The sequence below is a fragment of the Microcaecilia unicolor genome, chromosome 10 (assembly GCF_901765095.1).
Source record: "Microcaecilia unicolor chromosome 10, aMicUni1.1, whole genome shotgun sequence".
In the NCBI taxonomy this organism is placed as follows: Eukaryota; Metazoa; Chordata; class Amphibia; order Gymnophiona; family Siphonopidae; genus Microcaecilia; species Microcaecilia unicolor.
The window spans coordinates 12,249,614-12,272,474 of record NC_044040.1 but is presented as its reverse complement, the minus strand read 5'-3'; the positions used below and the strand labels follow the sequence as shown (position 1 = coordinate 12,272,474).

The 22,861-nt window shown below is 45.5% G+C and overlaps 1 protein-coding gene across 3 annotated transcripts in view; it reads left to right on the top strand.

Annotated features, from left to right (window-relative positions):
- Positions 1-22,861, top strand: part of LOC115479242 (testis-specific gene 13 protein-like) — a 187,029-nt gene that overhangs the window by 116,211 nt on the left and 47,957 nt on the right. Inside the window, exon 1 of one of the 3 annotated variants that reach the window (XM_030217079.1) lies at positions 21,825-22,056. The exons of the other annotated variants lie outside the window; for them this stretch is intronic. Within the exon in view, the coding sequence (XP_030072939.1) occupies positions 22,032-22,056 (25 nt within the window). The 5' untranslated portion in view covers positions 21,825-22,031. Of the gene's footprint in view, positions 1-21,824; positions 22,057-22,861 lie in introns of those variants that run through there. 3 annotated transcript variants of the gene reach the window in all.

Here is a 22,861-nt window from a genome sequence, read left to right as displayed (position 1 = left end):
TTATCACATTATTGTGTGGGTCTGAACTGTGTCTACACAATGCAAATCCTGTTATGGACAGAAGCACGAGGAACGTGGAAATTGCTACTACTACTAATAGCATTTATATAGCGCTACCAGACGTACGCAGCGCTGAACACTTGACATAGAGAGACAGCCCCTGCTCAAAGAGCTTACAATCTAGGTAAAACAGAGAGACAAGGCATTACAGGCAAGGGAATTACAGGGTAGAGTGGGTCGCAATATAGGCGTTTTTCTCTTTCGATTATAAGCAGGATAGTAACATAGTAGATGACGGCAGAAAAAGACCTGCACGGTGCATCCAGTCTGCCCAACAAGATAATTTCACGTGTGCTACTTTTTGTGTATACCTTACCTTGATTTGTATCTGCCATTTTCAGGGCACAGACTGTAGAAGTCTGCCCAGCACAAGCCCCACCTCCCAATCACTAGCCCCACCTCCCACTGCCACCCAATCTCTGCTAAGCTTCTGAGGATCCATTCCTTCTGAACAGGATTCCTTTATGTTTTCATCTCCACCACCTCCTGCGGGAGGGCATTCCAAGTATCCACCACTCTCTCCATGAAAAAAATAGTTCCTGACATCTTTCCTGAGTCTGCCCCCCTTCAATCTCGTTTCATGTCCTCTCGTTCTACCACCTTCCCATCTCCGGAAAAGATTTGTTTGCAGATTAATATCTTTCAAATATGTGAACGTCTGTATCATATCACCCCTGTTTCTCCTGCAAAATCCCATATTAAAATACAGCTGCAGAGACATTTAACAGCTGTTTGAAATCTGCAGGGGTACCAGCTTGTTTCTGGCGCAAAGGTCTCTGGGCTCTGTAAACAGGTGTTGGGTTGCTGAGTTGGCTGGCTCAGGCAAGATGTATTATTATTGGGTGATTTTTGTTCCCTATCCACGACTCGCTCTGTTAATTTTCACAATTTGCAGTCTTATTTTGTCAAGGTGTTGATAGGCTAATTAGCAAAATCTAATCTGTTTCCCTGATAAGGTGAAGAATTTGTAATTTAATTAATACTGTAAAATTAGGAACCGTCAGAAAATATTTTAAACCTGAGGTGTTCGGGATCCTGGTACAGTCATTAGTATTATCAAGACTTGGCTATTGTAATCTCATCTTAGTTGTTTGTTCTAAATTATTTATTAACATAATATAACAAAAAGGAAAAGTGGGGGGGGGGGGGAACCCCCCCACATGGATATACAGCAAGTAGGCTGGAAGCAGAGAGAGCTGAGGACGAGAGGGTTGAATGAGCTGGAATCGTGCTAGAATCAGAGAACATTGCACTGCCAGTGGTCAACCATGTCGTCGGAATAGGTTAAGGGTCACGAAATTTCATTGGGTCGTCCAGAGCACTGCAATTTGGACCGTGTTTAAATTATTCCTGCCTGAATTCTCTCAAAACTATATTGAACCTATAAAGGGCAAAAGACTCGGGGGCTGATGCTCAAAGGTCGCCGTTAAATACGGCAGCTGGGGTTGAATTTAGCGATTTTCTAAAGAGCTACTGATGCACATGCAAATGAGGTGCACGGAAAATCTGCAACGCGACTAGCACATGTGCAGAACAGTCCCTTGGTAAGAGTGCAGGAATCAGTTTCTCCTGAGCCCCTTTCCCCTGTGGTGTGTTCAGCTTACTTGCTTTGGCTGCCTCCCTGATTACTCCCTTGGTACTCTCCTTCTTGCTTAAACCCCCCAGCTGGCATCATAGGGCTTCCCCCCACCCCACCCCCGCAAATAGACACACACACACTGGGAAGAATAAGGAAGTTTTCTGCGGTGGCCAGCTGATTCTGTATCATGAAGAAGAAAGAGGCTGATTCATACATGGGGTTTCTAGCTTTGATTCAGTGGCTCAGCCAGAGTGCAATTTTTGGGAGGGACGCAAGGTCAGCGTGAGGGGACATTTGGCATGTCCTCATCTCCCCCACCCCTCACTCACTTATCTAGCGGTGGCAGAAGCCTGCCCCATTTTCCCTTGCCCTGTCTCCCTGTTATGTGGAGCCAGCACACAAACCTCGTGGCCCACGTGCCCTGCCCATGATGTTGCCAGGTAAGGAATGGGGTGTGCCGCCTGAGAGGCCCCGACATGTTGGGCAGTGCCAGCTGCACATTGCAAGGAAGAGCCTGTGGAGCGGATCAGCTAGCAGGCCTGGAGTTCCCGGCTGTGAGCCAGTGCTAGATTCCCTCCAACTCCACCCATGGCTACATGGCTATTTTGATTGTCCCATTCAGTTTATGGTGGCAGCAGAAATGTGTAGTCTTCTTTCAGTCCTGTGTATTCAGGCTTTCTCCCTCACTACAGAATTTCGATGCAGCCTCCAGCCCCACTTGCACTGTTTCTTTCTGTGCCTGGCACTGCACCAGAGCGATCTACGTTTTAGAATAGGGTTACTGTAAACCCCCTAGTCGTGGAGCGGGTAATTGCAATAATTGAAGAAATAAATATATAGGAATGTCACAGTATATACCGGGTGACCATGTCGGTTATAATCAGAATAGTTTCAACCCCGCTATCTTCTGGTTCCAGAACTGTGAAATCTAGTGCAAGGACTTCTAATGGGTATCAAGTCTTGAAACAATTTAGAGGGACCTTCTCTCTGGGTGCCACACATTACCATATGGCTCCAGAAAAAGGAGGACACATTGATCCAGTCCGGGTTACTGCGGTGGACTTTGATCCTGGAGAACTGGGTTCGATTCCCACTGCAGCTCCTTGTAACTCTGGGCAAGTCACTTAACCCTCCATTGCCCCTGGTACAAAATAAGTACCTGAATATATGTAAACCGCTTTGAATGTAGTTGCAAAAACCTCAGAAAGGCGGTATGTCAAGTCCCATTTCCCTTTCCCCCTTTCCCTTATGACATCACAATATCAGAAGTGAGCCAAGTATCAGGCAATCAAGCCATTGTGACATCACTGATGAGGTTGGCTCTTATTGGTGGAATGAGTGGAGGAGTAGCCTAGTGGTTAGTGCAGCGGACTCTGATTCTGGGGAACTGGGTTTGATTCCCACTGCGGCTCCTTGTGACTCTGGGCAAGTCACTTAACCCTCCATTGCCCCTGGTACAAAATAAGTACCTGAATATATGTAAACCACTTTGAATGTAGTTGCAAAATACCACAGAAAGGTGGTTATATCAAGTCCCACTTCCCTTCCCTTCCCCTTCCACTGAAAGCAATGGAAGTAAAACCCAGACTGGCTCAATCTGTCCTCCTTTTTCTGGAGCCGTATGGTAAACCCTATTTTAGAAGCAATGATCCACAGACACAGGGCCACCGAGAGACTAAGCTGGGCCCGGGGCAAGGCCGGGCCCCCCCGCCAATGCCCTCGCCGCCGCTGCAGTCCCCAGACTCACCTGCCTGCCCTCAGCTCCCTCTGCCACCGGGCCCCCTGCATTAAAATCGGCAGCGCCTCAACTCCGTTTGGAAAGGCAGATCGCCCTGTGTCCCGCCCTCGCGGAAACCGGAAGTTACATCAGACGAGGGAGGGACACAGTGAGGGAAGGCCCGAAGGGAGGCGATCTGCCTTTCCAAACGGAGCTGAGGCGCTGCCAATTTTAATGCAGGGGGCCCGGTGGCGGACGTTTTTGATGCGTGTCGAGGCCCCCTTTTACCACAGCAGATAAAAGGTAGGTCTTTCTTTTCTTCAGGAAATGGTTGTGCAGCCATTTCGGGGGGGGGGGGAGCCCTTACTACCACCCATTGAGGTGGTGCTAAGGGCTTCCATACTAATCTGGTGGTAACCGGGCAGTGTGCGGCACTGCCCAATCACCGCCGGGAACACACCGGCGCTACAAAAATAGAGTTTTGTAGCACCGGATATGACAGCACGCTGGGGGTGGGAACTATCGCCGGGCTGCTGCGGTACGTCCTTTTCAGCAAGTGGTAAGCTTACGTTGGGCTTACTGCTGCTTTGTAAAAGGGCCTCCAGGCCTTTGGTCTTCACTCTCAGTCCTCGAGGGCCACCAACAGGTCAGGTGTTCAGGATATCCTTCATGAGCACGCCTGAGAGAGACTTGCATACAACGAAGGTGAAAGGTTTACAAATCTGTCTCGTGCATATTAATTAAATAAGAATCTAGTGACCACTTTTACCATTTTCATTCACTTTATTATAATCCTCACCAAATGATAGTGGTTGAATGGAAGGATGCAAGAAAACCATAAAAATAAAAAAAAAATATTAGATTTTTTATAATATTTTGGTGAGGATTATAATAAAGTGTATGAAAATGGTAAGAGCGGTCACTCGATTGTTATTTAATTCAGAAATTGCGCCTAAAATGAAATAAGGGCTGCTCATACAAAGGGAATCATGCATATTAATTAGGGGTATCCTAAAATCTGACCCATGGCAGCCCTTGAGGACTGGGAGAGGAGACCAAGGCCAGCGGTTATATGTTTTTAAATAACAGTTTTTATGTAATATGTGATTATAAAGAATTTACTGAATTGCTGGAATAAAGCGATGACTAATATTTAATATGTAATGTACAAAACCCAGTGTTTTCTCCGTTTTCTGTAGCCTTGTTTGCTGCAGGCAGCCTCTCCTCGTCTCTCCAGAGAAGAAGCCGCACCCCTGTTGTGGTTGTTAGAAAGAGGCGTTGGAGGCTGTCGTGTGGCTGATCAGAGAAGGCTCAGTCGTAGCAATGATGCAACGTAGTTTTAACCTTTCCATTGCTCCCAGTTTCCCACGTCAAAGGCGGGGCTCAAGAGAATACATAGCGCAGAATTCATTTCATGGCATGTTCATCTGTTTATCTATTGCATTTGTACCCCACCTTTTCCACCCTAGTGGAAGGTTCAGTGTGGTTTACAGATTATGTGTTAAGTCGTAAGGTGTAACTGTGCCAAGTTCAGAGCTGTTCAGGTTAAGATCAGTTCGAGTTCATGGCCAAGGAGTGTTGACCTGTTAACTGATAGGTTAACAGCTCCTGATTTTTCTCATGCCTGGCTAGGTGGGGCCACAGGGGCCTGGGTCCCCCTGTTTGCTCTGGGCCCCAGGTTGGTTGCTAGGGGTCCGAACCCCTGCCAGCTGAAGACTTCGTCCAGCGCTGGTCTCCAGTGCCGCCGCATTGTCTGCCCTGCTCTCTCTCTCTCTCTTCCCCTCACGTCGGGGTTCCCCGCCAGCTGAAGGAATATTTTTAAAGGCAGCGGCAGGAAGAAGCGGACCTTGGCTGGCGGGGGTTGGGGTCCCTCGCCAGCAAAGGTAGGTGACGGTGGCGGGGGGGGGGGGTTGGTGACGGTGGTGGGAGGGGGGGCCATAATGTGCCCCCTCATTCTGGCTCTGGCCCCCCCTACTGCCGCAGTTCAGATATGCCTCTGATACTGCCTTGCTGTGGTACAACCAAAGCGGTTTACATTTCTTATATTCAGATCTGTTCTCTGTGTGTACCCACATATTTTATAAAGTACACAGATAAATCATGAATCTGCCCCAGCCCCACACAAATTATGCCCCCTAGGAACACCTATACACTACATGGTCCACATTTTATACTTGCATGCCCACTCCACACTTGCAGACTGTGGTTAACATATTTAATCCTTTGTGGTAATAGACCAGAGTATTTGTTTAATAGGATCAAATGGTATATTTATAGTCGGAGGAAGATCTGTCAGGTTGGGCAGGGCCAGCCAAAGGGTATCTAATGCCCTAAGCATACCATCAACCATGCACCCTTGCCCTGCCCATAGTCCAGCATCTCCTTCCCTTCCCTCCCCCAGGTCTCTAGTGTTTTCCCTTCCCTACCTTTCTGCCCAGGTGTCCAGCATCTCTCTCCTTCCATTCTTTCTAGGTGTCTAGCATCTCTCTTCTTCCCTTCCCCTCCACCCATCTAAAATGTTCAGCATCTATCTTCTTCCTTCCTCCTCTAACTTATTTGGCATCTGTCTTCTTCCCTGCCACCCCAAGCTGATCAGCATCTCCCCACCCCAAGATCTCTAGTGTTTTGCTTCCACTTCCTTCTTCCCCAGGTGTCCAGCATCTCTCTCCTTCCCTTCCTCTTCACCCCTCTAAAGTGTCCATCATCTCTCTTCTTCATTTGCCTTCTTCCCTGCAACCCCAAGATATTTACCATCTTTCCCTCCCCCACGACGTCTAGCATCGCCCCCCTCTTCTGAGCCTACCACATGGAAGAGAAACACAGTGGTGGACCTTTTAGCATTCCACATGTGTGCGCTCAAGGACTGCCACGTCCCACCCCCCCAGGGGTCCCGGTATAGCAGGCTTTGAGTGTGCACACACAAAGCCTGCCTGATGGCAGCTGTAAAAGACTGTTCTGCCACCCCCTGAAGTTTGCTGCCCTAGGCAGCGGAGATTGCACAGAGTTGCTGTCTAAAGGGAAATCCCCAGAAGCCCACCCACAGTCTTCAGGAGAAGTCATTAGATTTTCTTCTGAGGAGGGATCATTACATCAGTTTGTTCAGATACTTCTAATGGGAAAACCCGGGGTAAGTCCCCTCCAAAGAGTACCTTTCCTAGAGCATGGTTAGTGATGAAAGTGATGAACAGAGTTTATTGCCTGTAAATTTAGATTGTTCTGTGATTTTCTGTGTGGATTGCATTAGATGTTAACGTACCGTTCTCCAAATAATTTATCTGGATCAAGTATAGCTCGTCCCCCAACAGATTGGGCTGAGGGTGACACCTGGGGCAGGTACATATACTGTTCGTAGTGTCTGCGGCTGAAATGTCAAAATCTCCTTCATCATTCTCTTCCCAATGGATGGGCCCAGACTTAACTTTAATGGGCCCTTCCACACCCCCCCCCCCCCCCCATAAATATCTTCCCAGAGATATTTTTTTAAAATACAGATTTTTTTTCACCTCTCCTCTTCTCCGCGGTGTCCCGGCATCTGTGTTTCTGTCTCTGAACCCCGTTCTTCTCCAGAGTACCATACAGGGATCCTCAGCACCTGCAGCGATTCATTCTCGCTGCTTGCACCGGCCCTGCAAGCTTCCATCCGCTGCGTGCCCTTGTCCCGCCCTCGCTGACATCATTGCCTGTTTCCTGTCTGACGGGACACAGCAGATGGAAGCCTGCGGGGCTGGCGCAAGCTCGAGAATGAATTGCTGCAGGCGCTGAAGATGCCTTTATGGTACAGTGGGGGAAGGATGGAGTTCAGAGACAGAAGCGCAGATGCCGGGTTGCGGTGGAGGAAAGAGGGGAGAGAGCAGCGTGGTGCTGCTGCTGGATGGGCCTGAGCCACGAATGAGTAGGCCGGTGCCCACCCAGGCCCAACTGTATCTACGCCACTGTTCCCAAGCACACAAAACAAGTATACAGGGTCCCTGACAGCTGGCTGAATATTCACTGCCCAGTCTCTGGACAGACACATGCAACCCACACTGAAAAAATAACTTAAGGGAGGCTGGAGAGGATGTGCATAAAAGCACCCATATACTGGATCCTCAGGTGAATAAAAATATACAAAAGCAGAGCAATGAAAACATTAAGGCAAGTGAAGGCCAATTTTATAACTGGTTCATCCACAATTAGTACATAAGTATTGCCACACTGGGAAAGACCAAAGGTCCATTGAGCCCAGCATCCTGTTTCCGTGGCCAATCCAGGTAACAAATACCCGGCAAGATCCCAAAAATGTACAAAACATTTTATACTGCTTATCCCAGAAATAGTGGATTTTCCCCCAAGTCCATTTAATAACGGTCTATGGACTTTTCCTTTAGGAAGGCCTCCAACGAATTCCAGAGTTTAATTTCACGTTGAGTGAAGAAAAATTTTCTCCGATTCGTTTTAAATTTACTACAATGTAGCTTCATCGCAAGCCCCCTAGTCCTAGTATTTTTGGAAAGCGTGAACAGACGCTTCCCATCTACCCGTTCAACTCCACTCATTATTTTATAGACCTCTATCGTATCTCCCCTCAGCCGCCTTTTCTCCAAGCTGAAGAGCCCTAGCCGCTTTAGCCTTTCCTGATAGGGAAGTCGTCCCATCCCCTTTACCATTTTCGTTGCCCTTCTCTGTACCTTTTCTAATTCTACTGTATCTTTTTTGAGATGCGGAGACCAGAATTGAACACAATATTCGAGGTGCGGTCGCACCGTGGAGCGATACAAAGGCATTATAAAATCCTCATTTTTGTTTTCCATTCCTTTCCTAATAATACCTAACATTCTATTTGCTTTCTTAGCCGAAGCAGCACACTGAGCAGAAGGTTTCAAAGTATCATCAACGATGACGCCTAGATCCCTTTCTTGGTCCGTGACTCCTAACGTGGAACCTTGCACTTAAATGTACAGAACACCAGCACTTTCACGGGTAAGTGTACACTTATGCATTAAGAGACAGCAAAGCCACTGTGCTATTCTGTAAGGGCGCTCCTCAGTGGTAGAGCCTGAAAATGCAAGGGAGATGTTCACATAGGTGGAGCATGAGAAGGGTATCGGCAGCACTGCCACTTGCCCATGCAATTTATGGCATCCAGTACATCCTGTGTGCCTTTACCATTTAAGCACAAAGGGCCTGAAGCCTACCCTGAGTGAGAGCTAGAGGGAGAGACCGCAGCTCTAGCCTGCCTGGAAGTTTCACTGAGAAGAGAGGGAATGAAAAGTAGTAAAGGAACTACAAGGAAAACTTGGCAATATTTGGTTGGGTTGGTTGTTTGATAATGGGCTCCTGAAGAAGGTGGTCCAGGTGAAATGGACAGTTCTCCCGGCACATAACAGCACTGGAGCAGGAAACAACGGAGCGAGGGAGCACGGCAGCAGGGACTCAGAAACAGAAAGCTACCGGTGCAGGGGCTGGTGTGCAGTGGTCCAGTCTTGCCCCAGGCCCATCTGTGACTCTCGGTGGCCCCGTGTGAGAGAAAAAGAAAGACCTCAAGCAAAAAAAGTACAGGAGGAGAAACAAGGAAGTGTATGTTATGAGTGTTTCATAAGCCAGGGCCTGGATAACTATGTGCTGGATTCTTTCTGTTAATGTTCACACTGCTACTACTACTTATCATTTCTAAAGCGCTACTAGACGTACGCAGCGCTGTACACTTGAACATGAAGAGACAGTCCCTGCTCGACAGAGCTTACAATCTAATTAGGACAGATAAGGGATAAGGACAAAGAGTAGCAAGATTCCGTGCAGAATCTCAAAGACTAGCAAGATTCCGGAATCCCAAAGAGTAACAAGATTCCATGCAGAATCTCAAAGACTAGCAAGATTCCGGAATCCCAAAGAGTAACAAGATTCCATATAGGATCTCAAATACTACTACTACTACTTATCATTTCTATAGCGCTACTAGACGTACGCAGCGCTGTACATTTGAACATGAAGAGACAGTCCCTGCTCGACAGAGCTTACAATCTAATTAGGACAGATAAGGGATAAGGACGAAGAGTAGCAAGATTCCGTGCAGAATCTCAAAGACTAGCAAGATTCCGGAATCCCAAAGAGTAACAAGATTCCGTGCAGAATCTCAGACTAGCAAGATTCCGGAATCCCAAAGAGTAACAAGATTCCATTTAGGATCTCAAATACTACTACTACTACTTATCATTTCTATAGCGCTACTAGACGTACGCAGCGCTGTACATTTGAACATGAAGAGACAGTCCCTGCTCGACAGAGCTTACAATCTAATTAGGACAGACAAACAGGACAAATAAGAGATAAAGACAAAGAGAAGCAAGATTCCAGAATCCCAAAGAGTAGCAAGATTCTGGAATCCCAAAGACTACTACTTATCATTTCTATAGCTCTACTAGACGTACGCAGCGCTGTACACTTGAGCATGAAGAGACAGTCCCTGCTCGACAGAGCTTACAATCTAATTAGGACAGACAAACAGGACAAACAAGAGATAAGGGAATATTAAAGTGAGGATGATAAAATAAGGGTTCTGAACAAGTGAACAAGGGTTAGGAGTTAAAAGCAGCTAACTGTAGCTAGAACAGAGGCAGGCATGAAACGAGCATCTGCAGCTCAAGTACCAGCATGGCTGCAAGATGCTGTGGGCACGGCCCAGGGCAGGCGCTGGTGTGGTCCTGAGCCTCTGAAAAGTCTGACAGCAACAGCATGATTGCCACTGCACCTCGCTTCTCTGGCTGGGAAATATTGACCTTGCAGCTCATTGAGTGTAAGCTGTGTCTGCCACCTGGTGGTAGAGGTGCTGAAAAACAGCTCCTGAAATGGCCGCTGTTTGCCTTCCAAAAGAATTACGCAGTAGGACTTAAGAGAAGCTATTTCAAAAAACAAAAGAACGGTGCAGCTTTTGGAAGATTCCCTTTAACGCTGGACCTTCTGACCAGAAGAGCCACAGGTTACCACAAATTAACATCCCTCTGCAATTTTCTATTTTGAAGAGGTTCAAAAGAAAAATCAGGAATAATTACCATTCTGGGCATCGTCACTCTTTTAGTAGTTGTTAAAAAAAAAAAAAATCAACAGAGCCAACATGATTCAAAAAAATGAATTTTCCTACCCTCTTTCCCTCTCCAGACATTCCTGAAGGATTTTTATGCTGATGGCTCCCAGATCTACCTCTCCACACCAGAAATCTCAGCAGGAATCCAGACCCAAGACTCTCAGCCTGCCTGTCTGACATTACTGCCTGGATGTCTCACCGCAATCTGAAACTAAACATGACCAAGACTGAGCTTCTTGTCTCTCCCCCTAAACCCACCTCTCCTCTTCCCCCATTCTCTATTTCTGTGGATAACACTCTCACCCTCCCTGTCTCATTAGCTCGTAACCTTGGGATTACCCTTGACTTCTCTCTCTTTCTCTGCACATATTCAACAGACTGCTAAAACCTTTTGTTTCTTTCTCTATAACATAACCAAAAGTTGTCTTTTCCTTTCTGAGCACGCTACCAAAACCCTTATCCAGTAGTGGATGCTTGGAATGCCCTCCCGCGGAAGGTGGTGGAAATGAAAATGGTAACGGAATTCAAGCATGCGTGGGATAAGCATAAAGGAATCCTGTGCAGAAGGAATGGATCCTCAGGAGCTTAGTTGAGATTGGGTGGCAGAGCCGGTGGTGGGAGGCGGGGATAGTGCTGGGCAGACTTATACAGTCTGTGCCAGAGCCAGCGGTGGGAGACGGGACTGGTGGTTGGGAGGCAGGGATAGTGCTGGGCAGACTTATACAGTCTGTGCCAGAGCCGGTGGCGGGAGGCGGGGCTGGTGGTTGGGAGGCAGGGATAGTGCTGGGCAGACTTATACAGTCTGTGCCAGAGCCGGTGGCGGGAGGCGGGGCTGGTGGTTGGGAGGTGGGGATAGTGCTGGGCAGACTTATACAGTCTGTGCCAGAGCCGGTGGCGGGAGGCGGGGCTGGTGGTTGGGAGGCAGGGATAGTGCTGGGCAGACTTATACGGTCTGTGCCAGAGCCAGTGGCGGGAGGCAGGGCTGGTGGTTGGGAGGTGGGGATAGTGCTGGGCAGACTTATACGGTCTGTGCCCTGAAGAGCACAGGTACAAATCAAAGTAGGGTATACACAAGCACATATGAGTTATCTTGTTGGGCAGACTGGATGGACCGTGCAGGTCTTTTTCTGCCGTCATCTACTATGTTACTATGTTAGCCACACTTTTATCACCTCTCACTTAGACTATCGCAACTTGCTTTTCACAGATTTTCCACAAAGACATCTTTCTCCCCTTCAATCTGTTCAAAATTCTGCTACACGACTTATATTACATAAGTACATAAGTAGTGCCATACTGGGAAAGACCAAAGGTCCATCTAGCCCAGCATCCTGTCACCGACAGTGGCCAATCTAGGTCAAGGGCACCTGGCACGCTCCCCAAACGTAAAAACATTCCAGACAAGTTATACCTAAAAATGCGGAATTTTTCCAAGTCCATTTAATAGCGGTCTATGGACTTGTCCTTTAGGAATCTATCTAACCCCTTTTTAAACTCCGTCAAGCTAACCGCCCGTACCACGTTCTCCGGCAATGAATTCCAGAGTCTAATTACACGTTGGGTGAAGAAAAATTTTCTCCGATTCGTTTTAAATTTACCACACTGTAGCTTCAACTCATGCCCTCTAGTCCTATTATTTTTGGATAGCGTGAACAGTCGCTTCACATCCACCCGATCCATTCCACTCATTATTTTATACACTTCTATCATATCTCCCCTCAGCCGTCTCTTCTCCAAGCTGAAAAGCCCTAGCCTTCTCAGCCTCTCTTCATAGGAAAGTCGTCCCATCCCCACTATCATTTTCGTCGCCCTTCGCTGTACCTTTTCCAATTCTACTATATCTTTTTTGAGATACGGAGACCAGTACTGAACACAATACTCCAGGTGCGGTCGCACCATGGAGCGATACAACGGCTTTATAACATCCGCACACCTGGACTCCATACCCTTCCTAATAACACCCAACATTCTATTTGCTTTCCTAGCCGCAGCAGCACACTGAGCAGAAGGTTTCAGCGTATCATCGACGACGACACCCAGATCCCTTTCTTGATCCGTAACTCCTAACGCGGAACCTTGCAAGACGTAGCTATAATTCGGGTTCCTCTTACCCACATGCATCACTTTGCACTTGTCAACATTGAACTTCATCTGCCACTTGCACGCCCATTCTCCCAGTCTCGCAAGGTCCTCCTGTAATCGTTCACATTCCTCCTGCGACTTGACGACCCTATCCGTTTCCGCATACAGTTCAAACTCCTCTTATTGACTTATGAAGTGCATTCACTCTGCAGCTCCTCAGTACCTCTCCACTCTCATCTCTCCCTACATTCCTCCCCGGGAACTCCGTTCACTGGGTAAATCTCTCTTATCTGCACCGTTCTCCTCCACCGCTAACTCCAGACTCCATTCCTTTTATCTTGCTGCACCATAAGCCTGGAATAGACTTCTTGAGCTGGTAGGTCAAGCTCCATCTCTGGCCGTCTTCAAATCTAGGCTAAAAGCGCAACATTTTGATGCTGCTTTTAACTCCTAACCCCTATTCACTTGTTCAGTACCCATGTCTGTTGTATCATTCCCACCTAAAGTAATTCCCTTATCTCTTATTTGTCTTGTTTGTCTGTCTTGATTAGATAGTAAGCTCTGTCTAGCAGGGACTGTCTCTTCATGTCCAATGTACAGCGCAGCGTACGTCTAGTAGCGCTATAGAAATAAGTGGTAGTAGTAGTCTTTGGGATTCTGGAATCTTACTACTCTTTGGGATTCTGCATAGAATGTTGCTACTCTTTGGGATTCCGGAATCTTGCTACTCTGTCCTTATCCCTTATTTGTCTTGTTTGTCTTGATTAGATTGTAAGCTTGAGAAGGGGCTGTCTCTTATATGTTCAGTGTACAGCATTGCATACGTCTAGTAGCGCCATAGAAATTATAAGTAGTACTAGTATATGTGCACACATAGGTGTGTATATGTTGGTATTTAGGCCACTTGTGTGCATAATTAATGCGTAAATGTTCGACTCTGTAGGATTATCCCCTTAAACAATATTTAAAAATTGATATTAAAGCACATTAAACTCCTAACTCTATAAACGTTGCTACAAATTGTATGTGCAAGTTTGGGTGCAGGCACAAATGAATTGAATAACGAGCTTATTTATTTATTTTGCTGCATTTGTATCCCACATTTTCCCACCTCAATTGGTGCAGATAATTGGCTTGTTAATAAGCAATTATTGGCAATAATTAGATTTAATTGGAACTTACATGCATAAATTGAGGGGTGGGATCTGTGCCTAAATTTTATGCATGAGTTCAAAATGTGGGTACGGAAATGGGAGGGTCATGGGTGGAACAGGGGGTGTTTGATTCCCACTGCAGCTCCTTGTGACTCTGGGCAAGTCACTTAACCCTCCATTGCCCCTGGTACAAAATAAATACCTGAATATATGTAAACTGCTTTGAATGTAGTTGCAAAAACCTCAGAAAGGCGGTATATCGAGTCCCATTTCCCTTTCCCTATTTGAGATTCTAGATGGAATGTTGCTACTATTGAGATTCTGTTGCTACTATTTGAGATTCTACATGGAATGTTGCTATTCCACTAGCAACATTCCATGTAGAAGCCTGCCCTTGCAGATCAGCAACGCGGCCGCGCAGGCTTCTGTTTCTGTGAGTCTGATGTCCTGCATGTACGCAAGGGCAGGCTTCTACATGGAATGTTGCTAGTGGACGAGTATTCTAGTGTTTAGTGCAGTGGACTTTGATCCTGGGGAACTGAGTTTGATTCCCACTGCAGCTCGTTGTGACTTTGGGCAAGTCACTTAACCCTCCATTGCCCCTGGTACAAAATAAATACCTGAATATATGTAAACTGCTTTGAATGTAGTTGCAAAAACCTCAGAAAGGCGGTATATCGAGTCCCATTTCCCTTTCCCTATTTGAGATTCTAGATGGAATGTTGCTACTATTGAGATTCTGTTGCTACTATTTGAGATTCTACATGGAATGTTGCTATTCCACTAGCAACATTCCATGTAGAAGCCTGCCCTTGCAGATCAGCAACGCGGCCGCGCAGGCTTCTGTTTCTGTGAGTCTGATGTCCTGCATGTACGCAAGGGCAGGCTTCTACATGGAATGTTGCTAGTGGACGAGTATTCTAGTGTTTAGTGCAGTGGACTTTGATCCTGGGGAACTGAGTTTGATTCCCACTGCAGCTCGTTGTGACTTTGGGCAAGTCACTTAACCCTCCATTATCCCTGGTACAAAATAAGTACCTGAATATATGTAAACCGCTTTTTAAAGCTGCAAACAATGCCAAAACATTTCACAGGACCCCACAGTCATTCACAAAGGAAAAATATTCAACATAAAGGAATCCTTTACATGCTCATCTTCCAATGTGGTATATATCATTCAGTGTAAAAAATGTGACGAAGGGTGCTATATTGGAGAAACAACCCAGATGCTAAAGACAAGATTTAATTTACATAGACATCACTTGAAGAATGCCAGTACCAATAAAGATGTCACGCCTGTGGGGCAGCACTTTACAAAACCAGAACACTGTACCAGTGATTTCACGGTAAGAATCCTAAAAGGTAACTTTAAAACAATACAGGAACGTAAGACCTTTGAAGTCAGAATGATTAAATATTTTGACACCCACCAGACAGGACTTAACAAAGATCTGGGTTTTCTAGCCCATTATAAACCATAAAAATGTACTGCTTTGTTTGTCACCCTCCTGTCTCCATGCATCTCTCCCTGTCTCTCACCTATCCACCCCATCCTGTTAGACTGTCACTGAAATGCGTGTTTCACTTATATATACTGTCATCTACCAACATTTGCTTATTTCTGATCTGATGAAGAAGGGCAACCTTCGAAAGCTAATCAAGAAATGTATTAAGTTATGTCCAATAAAAAAGGTATTATCTTATTTTCTTTTCCATGTTTTATTTTGTTTTATTTCTATTGGTTACCTTTAAAAGTGGACTAACACGGCTACCACACCTCTCTACTCAATGTAGTTGCAAAAACCTCAGAAAGGCGGTATATCAAGTCCCATTTCCCCTTTCCTAGCTTCGTAGCTTTTCTTTGCACCGCTTCCAGTCTTTTTACATCCTTAGCTAAACTCAGCCTCCAAAACTGAACACAATACCTCTATATTGTTGTATATTGATCATAGCATTTCAATATTAGCTGCAGCCACAAGATGGCAGTCAAGAAGCATATCTTCTGCAATATACCATGCTGTTTTGACTGCTTGCTGCAAGGTGCCTGTTATCTGGCCTGTCGGACACCTGTGCCTGTGCCCCTAATACATGCCAGTCTGGAGCATCTGAAAGAATCTGTGCAGTTTACACCTTCTGCCCATCCTGATGTATTCTGGCTGCTGTTCTAGTAACCACACGATCTTGAAGACCACAGAATCTGAGTCTGAGAGCCCGAAGTACAAAGCTTACTGTGTTTGCAATGTTTGCTTTAGACTGGTTGTAACCAGTCTAAAGCAAATGTTATTTAGGGCCAAATTCAATAAATGGTGCCTTAAAATTCAGCACCAAAAAACCATGTGCTTAGCGAGATTCTATAAGCTACGCCTAAAGTTAGGCTACGTTTATAGAATACAGTGATACCTCAGTTTCGTCGATAAAATCGGCGAAATCCGAAAACCGATGAAAACCGAGGCAATTATTTCCATATGAATTAATGAGCAGGAGAACGCGTGGGTCGGCCTTTGTTTTCGCAAAATTAGCAGCGAGGTCACGTGAGCACGCAGATGAAGTCCGAGATAAATTTTTCACGTAAAAAATCGACAAAAACTGAAACAGATGATAACCGAAGTCAACGAAACCCCAGGTATTACTGTATGCTTGCACGCTGTTCTTGCGACTAAAATTTAGGTACAGCCGTTTAGGCCACTGAAAACCAGGCCAACCTGCGCCTAACCTAGGTTCCGATTGGTGTATTTCATAAGTGTGCATAGTTTTTTTTGAACGCCTACAACCTGCCCATTCCACGTCCCTAGCCACGTCTCCGTTTCAGCTGTGCGCATTAGAATTTATGCGCAACTTGTTATAGAATATGCCTAGAAAGTTCTGCGTGTAAATTCTAATTAAAAGCCAGTTGTAAAGTACCAATTATCGGTGCCGATTGGCTTGTTAATTAAATTGTGTGCGCAATTTGACCGCATGGCCAAATTAGTGCTCACAACTTAAGGCACCATATATAGAATGTGGGAGTTAGCGTCTAATGCACAAAGGGATTTTGCATCCCTTTTACCATAGCAGCTACCAATAGCCGTATGCAAATATATTACAACAAGCTTATTAATATTAAAATGAATACTCTGAGCCATGCACAGACATTTCCATGCACTGAACTCCTCATACCTTTAACGTGCAAAATTTTCCTGCACATCTGGAGCTGTGGGTGTGTGGGGACAACCTGGTGGAGCAGTCTGCTTTGCACTACAGTTTGCTGGATGTAGATACGTGTTAAATTGGCCAGCCCTTGGCAGGCAAGGGCTAGCAAATGTAAACAAAGCAACAAACAACCCTGCCCCCCACAAAAAAACCACTTAAACTGAGCAAAAGATTCAGGGACAAAGCATTTTCTTTGTAAACTTACCCCCACCTCCTGCCCCCTCCAAAAAAAAGTTTGAAGTTACTTCAATTGTTTTGCAATAGCCTTTTAAATGAAATAAACAAGCTTAAACACACACAGACTTTTTACGTTTTAGCTAGTCATGTGCGCCGTAGGAGTGGAAAGCCGAGCTTTGAGGGTGGAAGCGCAGGCGCAGAACATCAACGCTTACCGAGAGACTGTTCTGCGCATGTGCTGGGTGCTTTCCCTACCGAGCCGCTTACAGATTTTCCGTGCATCTTGTTTGCTTGCAATTTCATTTGTGCATCAGTCGCTGTTTCAAAATCACTAAGTTCACTGGCGGATAAATATAAGCTTGCACGACGTTTAATGGCGAGTTTTGTGCATCATGGCCTGAGTCGACTATACAACCATCTGTGGAATCAATGAAAAGTACATGGTAGCTTTAATAATAAACCTTGTGGTGTGTTTCTTTGATAAGACTGAATTTCTCTAGCTAATGCTTTATCTCCTATAGTCCACACCCTACTCTTATTAACAGCTCACGAAAGCTGAGTTAATATGAGTTCCTTCCAGGGCCTATCTGGAAAAAGGCAGGTCCAGACCAGTGCGAACAATGCTACATTCAGGATGTTTAGATTAGAGTACAAAACACTTTTACTTAGTAATCTAATCACTTTTATGCTCTTTCTGCCTAACCACAGCCCTAGAAAAGATTATTTGTGTGGCCTGAAGACAATAATAATTGCAGTTTAGATATGATCTTTCGTTTCCCAGGTCACTTTATGGTTTATACATACAGCCGCCTCTTGATTGGATATCCTCACGTGACCTGGCCAGACAGCACATGTCCTGCATCTGGACAGTATGATAGTCTCAAAAGGGTAAGGGTAGAAAGACAGTGATACCAGTGGTGTGCTGGAGCAGGCTCTCACAGGCTCGCAAGAGCCGGTTGTTAAGTTTTTAAGAATTTTGGGAGCCGGTTGTTAAAGTAGGGCCCTCCATGGCTACTTTAACAACTGGCTCCCAAAATGTGGGCTTGGGCCCCCTGCTGAATTCTCTTTTACTTTGCTGGTGGGGATGCTGAGCCCTGCCAGCCAAGTAAATAGACTACTGCTGCTCCCTGCTCCTTGTTTCCAGCTCTGGGCAGCAGGCCGGGACCTCACGAGCATGTGAGGGAAGTTTCAGCATGCTGCTCAGAGCAAGATGTTGGGAGTGGTGGCAGTCCATTTATTGGCTGCCAGCAAAGGTATGCCTAGCGTGCCCGCAGGAAGGGAGGGAGGAGAGAGAGGCAGGTGTTGCTCCCCCACCCCCTGGCCACCCCTGGCCCTTCCAACTGCAGAGCTGGCTACGTCCTGAGAAAGAGCCTGCTGTTAAAAATTTACCAGCACACCCCTGAGTAATACCAAATATTATATCCATATGACCTCAATGCAACTCTTTTGCCTAACAGTTGCCCAGTTAGTGGACAAGATGGTTTCCTTTTGTAATCCTGGGGACTTCTCCTAAGTGGGATATTCTTTTCAAATTATTACTTTTTTTTGTTTGTTTATTTTGGACTTTATCGATGATTTGGGGGGCATTTTTTTGTTTGTTTCAATCTTTTTATTTTTTTGTTAATAAAATGTTTTTAACATGTGGAAATTGACTTTACACATGTTAATTTTGTAAATTAGTAAGCATTCTTTTGTACACGCTCATTTCTTAACATTTACTAATGAACTGAATCAGTGGCGTAGCCAAGGGTGGGCTGGGGTGGGCCCACGCCCAGCCACTTTAGATTCAGGCCCACCAAGTAGCAGCACACCTACAATATGGCTGGCAGGGACCCCAAGCCCCACCAGCCAAAAACTCCCAACAACTGTTTGCTGCCGGTGAAAATCTGCTATCTAAAAGGTATACGGGGAGAGGGGATGTTTGAAAGGCCATATGGCATGCAGGCAAGAGAGGGAGAAACCAAATCACTTGTAGGACAAGGCAGAGTTCTGCCCACCCACCTTGGGTCCAGGCCCACCCAAACTTGGGTGTCTGGCTACGCCCCTGAACTGAATGTGTGCTAAAAAAAAATGCAGATCCCTATGAAATAATGTTTCTGGATTACAAGAAAGGCACAGGCATGGAGTGGAAGACTGCGAGACAGTGTTTTCTAGAAGTGCATGCATGCTATAGGTCATACCAGCAGCAGAGATGGTACTGTAGTAGGCCACGTTGGATTGAGGCAGGAAATTGACAGTCTGGCTTCAGTCTCAAACCCTAATCTTTGTAGTTCTACCACTAAGGATCAAGCTGCTGTATAAGGGCCCTGTTTACTAAGGTGCGCTAGCATTTTTAGCGCATGCTAAAATTAGCACACGCTAAATGCTAGAGAGACTCGTATATTTGAGCCTGCAAATAGGTGGGAAAATGTGGGATACAAATGCAGCAAATAAATAAATAAATATATTCCTATGGGCATCTCTAGCATTAGCGTGCATTAATTTTTAGCGAGTGCTAAAAATGCTAGCGCACCTATAGTGCAGCTTAGTAAACAGGGCCCTAAGAGTGAAAAAAAAAGGCCCTTATACAGTAATTTGACTCATAGAAGTAGTACCACAAGACTACCACTAGATGTCACCGATGCCATTTTGAACCTAGTGCTGGAAAGGACAGGAGAGAGTGGGGATCGCTCGTTCCTCAAATTCACTAGACACCAGGGATTTAGAAGTTGGGCCCAGGGATAAGGGGGGGGGACTAAGGGAGGTTGGAGTGCTTTGGCTGTACTTGGGAATGTTTGGGGTGGGGAGATATCAGTGAGAGTCATGGGAGGGGTATTCAGGGCTTGGGGGGGGATTGGCTTGGGGTAAAAGTGAAGCAATTGGAGGAGTCTTTATAGTGGGTGACCTTCGCCTTCTGTTATTCTGAAGGGGAAGGGGGCAATGTTCCCTCTAAGTGCATATAAAAATTATTTGGGGGTGGATTCTGCATGAAGTCCATATTCTATAAAGAGCACCAGATCTTAAAGAATACTAGCAGAGCATACAGATCGCACCTAACTTATGCCTGATTCTATTTATTTATTTATTATTACATTTGTACCCCGTGCTTTTCCTCTTAAAGCAGGTTCAATGCGGCTTACATAATAATATGGATTACAGAGTATTGATAGAGAAAATATAGGTTAATAATAGCAGAATAGTAAAAGAGATTGGTAGGTAAAGATGGGGAAGGGTGAAGGGAGTAGGAGAGGACTGAGCAAGGGGTATTGGAGGAGGGGTAGAGGGGGCGGGAGGGGGATGAGACAAGGGAAAAGTATAGGGAAATTAGGTGGGAGATGTAGTATGAGTCATTGTCGTTGTCTTCTGCATATGAGTTGGGTAGGAGGGATCCTAGGATTAGATTGGTTCATTTGGGTAGGCTTGCTTCAACAGATGGGTTTTTAGTGATTTCCAGAAGGGTAGATAGTCGCTATCAGATGTAAGTTCGGTGACCAGAGTCAGGTGTGGATAGGAACTATTTTAAAACGTGCCTAACTTTTGGGAACGCCCATGACTCGCCCAGGCCCCTCCCACACCCACACCCCCTTTTGAATTGCGTGCAGGAGAAGTTAAGCAACATATTATAGAATAGCGTGCAGAGGAGATCCGTCTGCAACTCCAATTAAATGTTTAACACCAATCAAGTGCTTAATTGATGCTTATCACTTATGAATCAATTGAGATGCACAAAGATCTCAGATCCACGTGCAAATTCCAGCACCCAACTTTGGGCAACCATGGGGTTTGTGTGCAAGTTTTCAGTCTCAGCTCGATGTGTGAGGTACAGCCTATGTTCACGATAAAGAAAGCCAGCAAATGTTTTCTGCGTACAGTTGCTAGGCGTGTGCTCCCACACATGTGCCCAGCTTAGAGGGAACACTGGAAGGGGGCAGCTTCTCACTGCATAATAATGAACTGTTTGACTTGTATTTTACATAGTAATGAGTTGTTTTGCATGAGTTTGCATCTCATTACTATGTAACTTTATCTAACATGCATGTGTTATGGCCATAGCGCATCTTAAAAATTTAGGGGTCCTTTTTACAAAGGCGCACTGAAAAGTAGCTTGCGATAGTGTAGGCGCGAGTTTGGGGCGCGCACAGAATCATTTTTCAGTGCGCCTGTAAAAAAGGCGCTTTTTTTCCCCTGAAAATGGATGTGCGGCAAAATCAAAATTGCCGCGCGCCCATTTTGGGTCTCTGACCTTACTGCCAGCCATAGACCTAGGGGTAAAGAATTTTGGGGCGGTAAGGACCTATGCGCATCAGATGCCACTTGGCGCGTGTCCGAAAATAAAAATTATTTTTCAGACGCGCGCCAAAAATGAAATTACCGCAAGAGCCATGGTAGTCCATTTTGTCGTGCATTGGGCGTGCTTAGGTGCCTACGCGGTTTAATGAAAGGGGCCCTTACTCCTTTAGTGTCAAAGTCTGCAGCAGAAAAGTGCTTATTCCACAGACAGAAGTATTAGAAATCACAGAACATTATTGTGTTTCTTGCTGTGTTGATTAATAAGCCTGTTGCTTAAGGAAGTGATTTATGGAATGGGCGGGTATTAGTACTGTGTATGACTGGGGGAGCTAATGCCTTCCTTGAATTACGACCAGCTCCCTGGTAAATGCTGTGATTCTGTTTGCTGTGTATCCTCTCTTCTTCCAAAGTACGTATGCTTCCTATTGTTAATAAACCTACTCTGATTGACTTGAAGGATATTTACGCAAGGTTGCTATGCGGAGCAGTTTGTTTCAATGACTTAACACTGTTTTATAAAACCAAGGCAAGGCATTTTAGTAACCAAAATACAGGAGAGTCCATGAGAGGGAGAGAAAAAGTGAGAACATGCACAACGGCTCTTTCGGAATAAACTGTGCAGCAGGTGGAGAGTGGGATGAAAAGGAAAGACACTGCCACTTGAATGTCCTTGAGTGACCATATCCCCGAGATAATTTTAATTACTTCAGCACCCGGTTGAACTGGAATATTGAAGGCCTGATAATGAAGCCAATAGCTGAAACAGCAGGTGAGCTTCAAAAAGAGATGGATGGGGGGAGGTATGATTGAGGTCAACAAAATCCTGAGTGGTGTAGAACCAGTAGAAGTAAATCGATTTTTTACTCGTTCCAAAAGTACAAAGACTAGGGGACACTCCAGGAAGTTACATGGAAATACTTTTAAAACAAATATTTTTTCACTCAACGAATAGTTAAGCTCTGGAGCTCTTTGCCGGAGGATGTGGTAACAGCAGTTAGTGTATCTGAGTTTAAAAAAAGGTTTGGATGAATTCCTGGAGGAAAAGTCCATAGTCTGCTATTGAGACAGACATGAGAAGCAACTGCTTGCCCTGGGGTTTGTAGTATGGAATGTTGCTACTCTTTGAGATTCTGCATGGAATCTTGTCACTCTTTAGGATTCCGGAATCTTGCTATTCTTTGGGGTTCTACATGGAATGTTGCTACTCTTTGAGATTCTGCATGGAATCTTGTCACTCTTTAGGATTCCAGAATCTTGCTATTCTTTGGGATTCTACGTGGATGTTGCCATGATTTGGGTTTCTGCCAGGTACTTGTGGCCTGAATTGGCCACTGTTTGCAAAACAGGATACTGGGCTAGATGGACCATTGGTCTGACCCAGTATGACTTTTCTTATGTTATGTTCACACACCTCTTATCACTTCTAACTCCTGCTGTAAGGAATAGATGATCTCTTTCTGTTCCAAACTCCTCTCTCTCTTTCTCTTTCTTTTCCCGAGGTTTTACATTTCTTCCATTTCTATTCTTCGATCCGTCGAGCAATCGTTGATCTTGTGCTGATTTTCATATTCAGT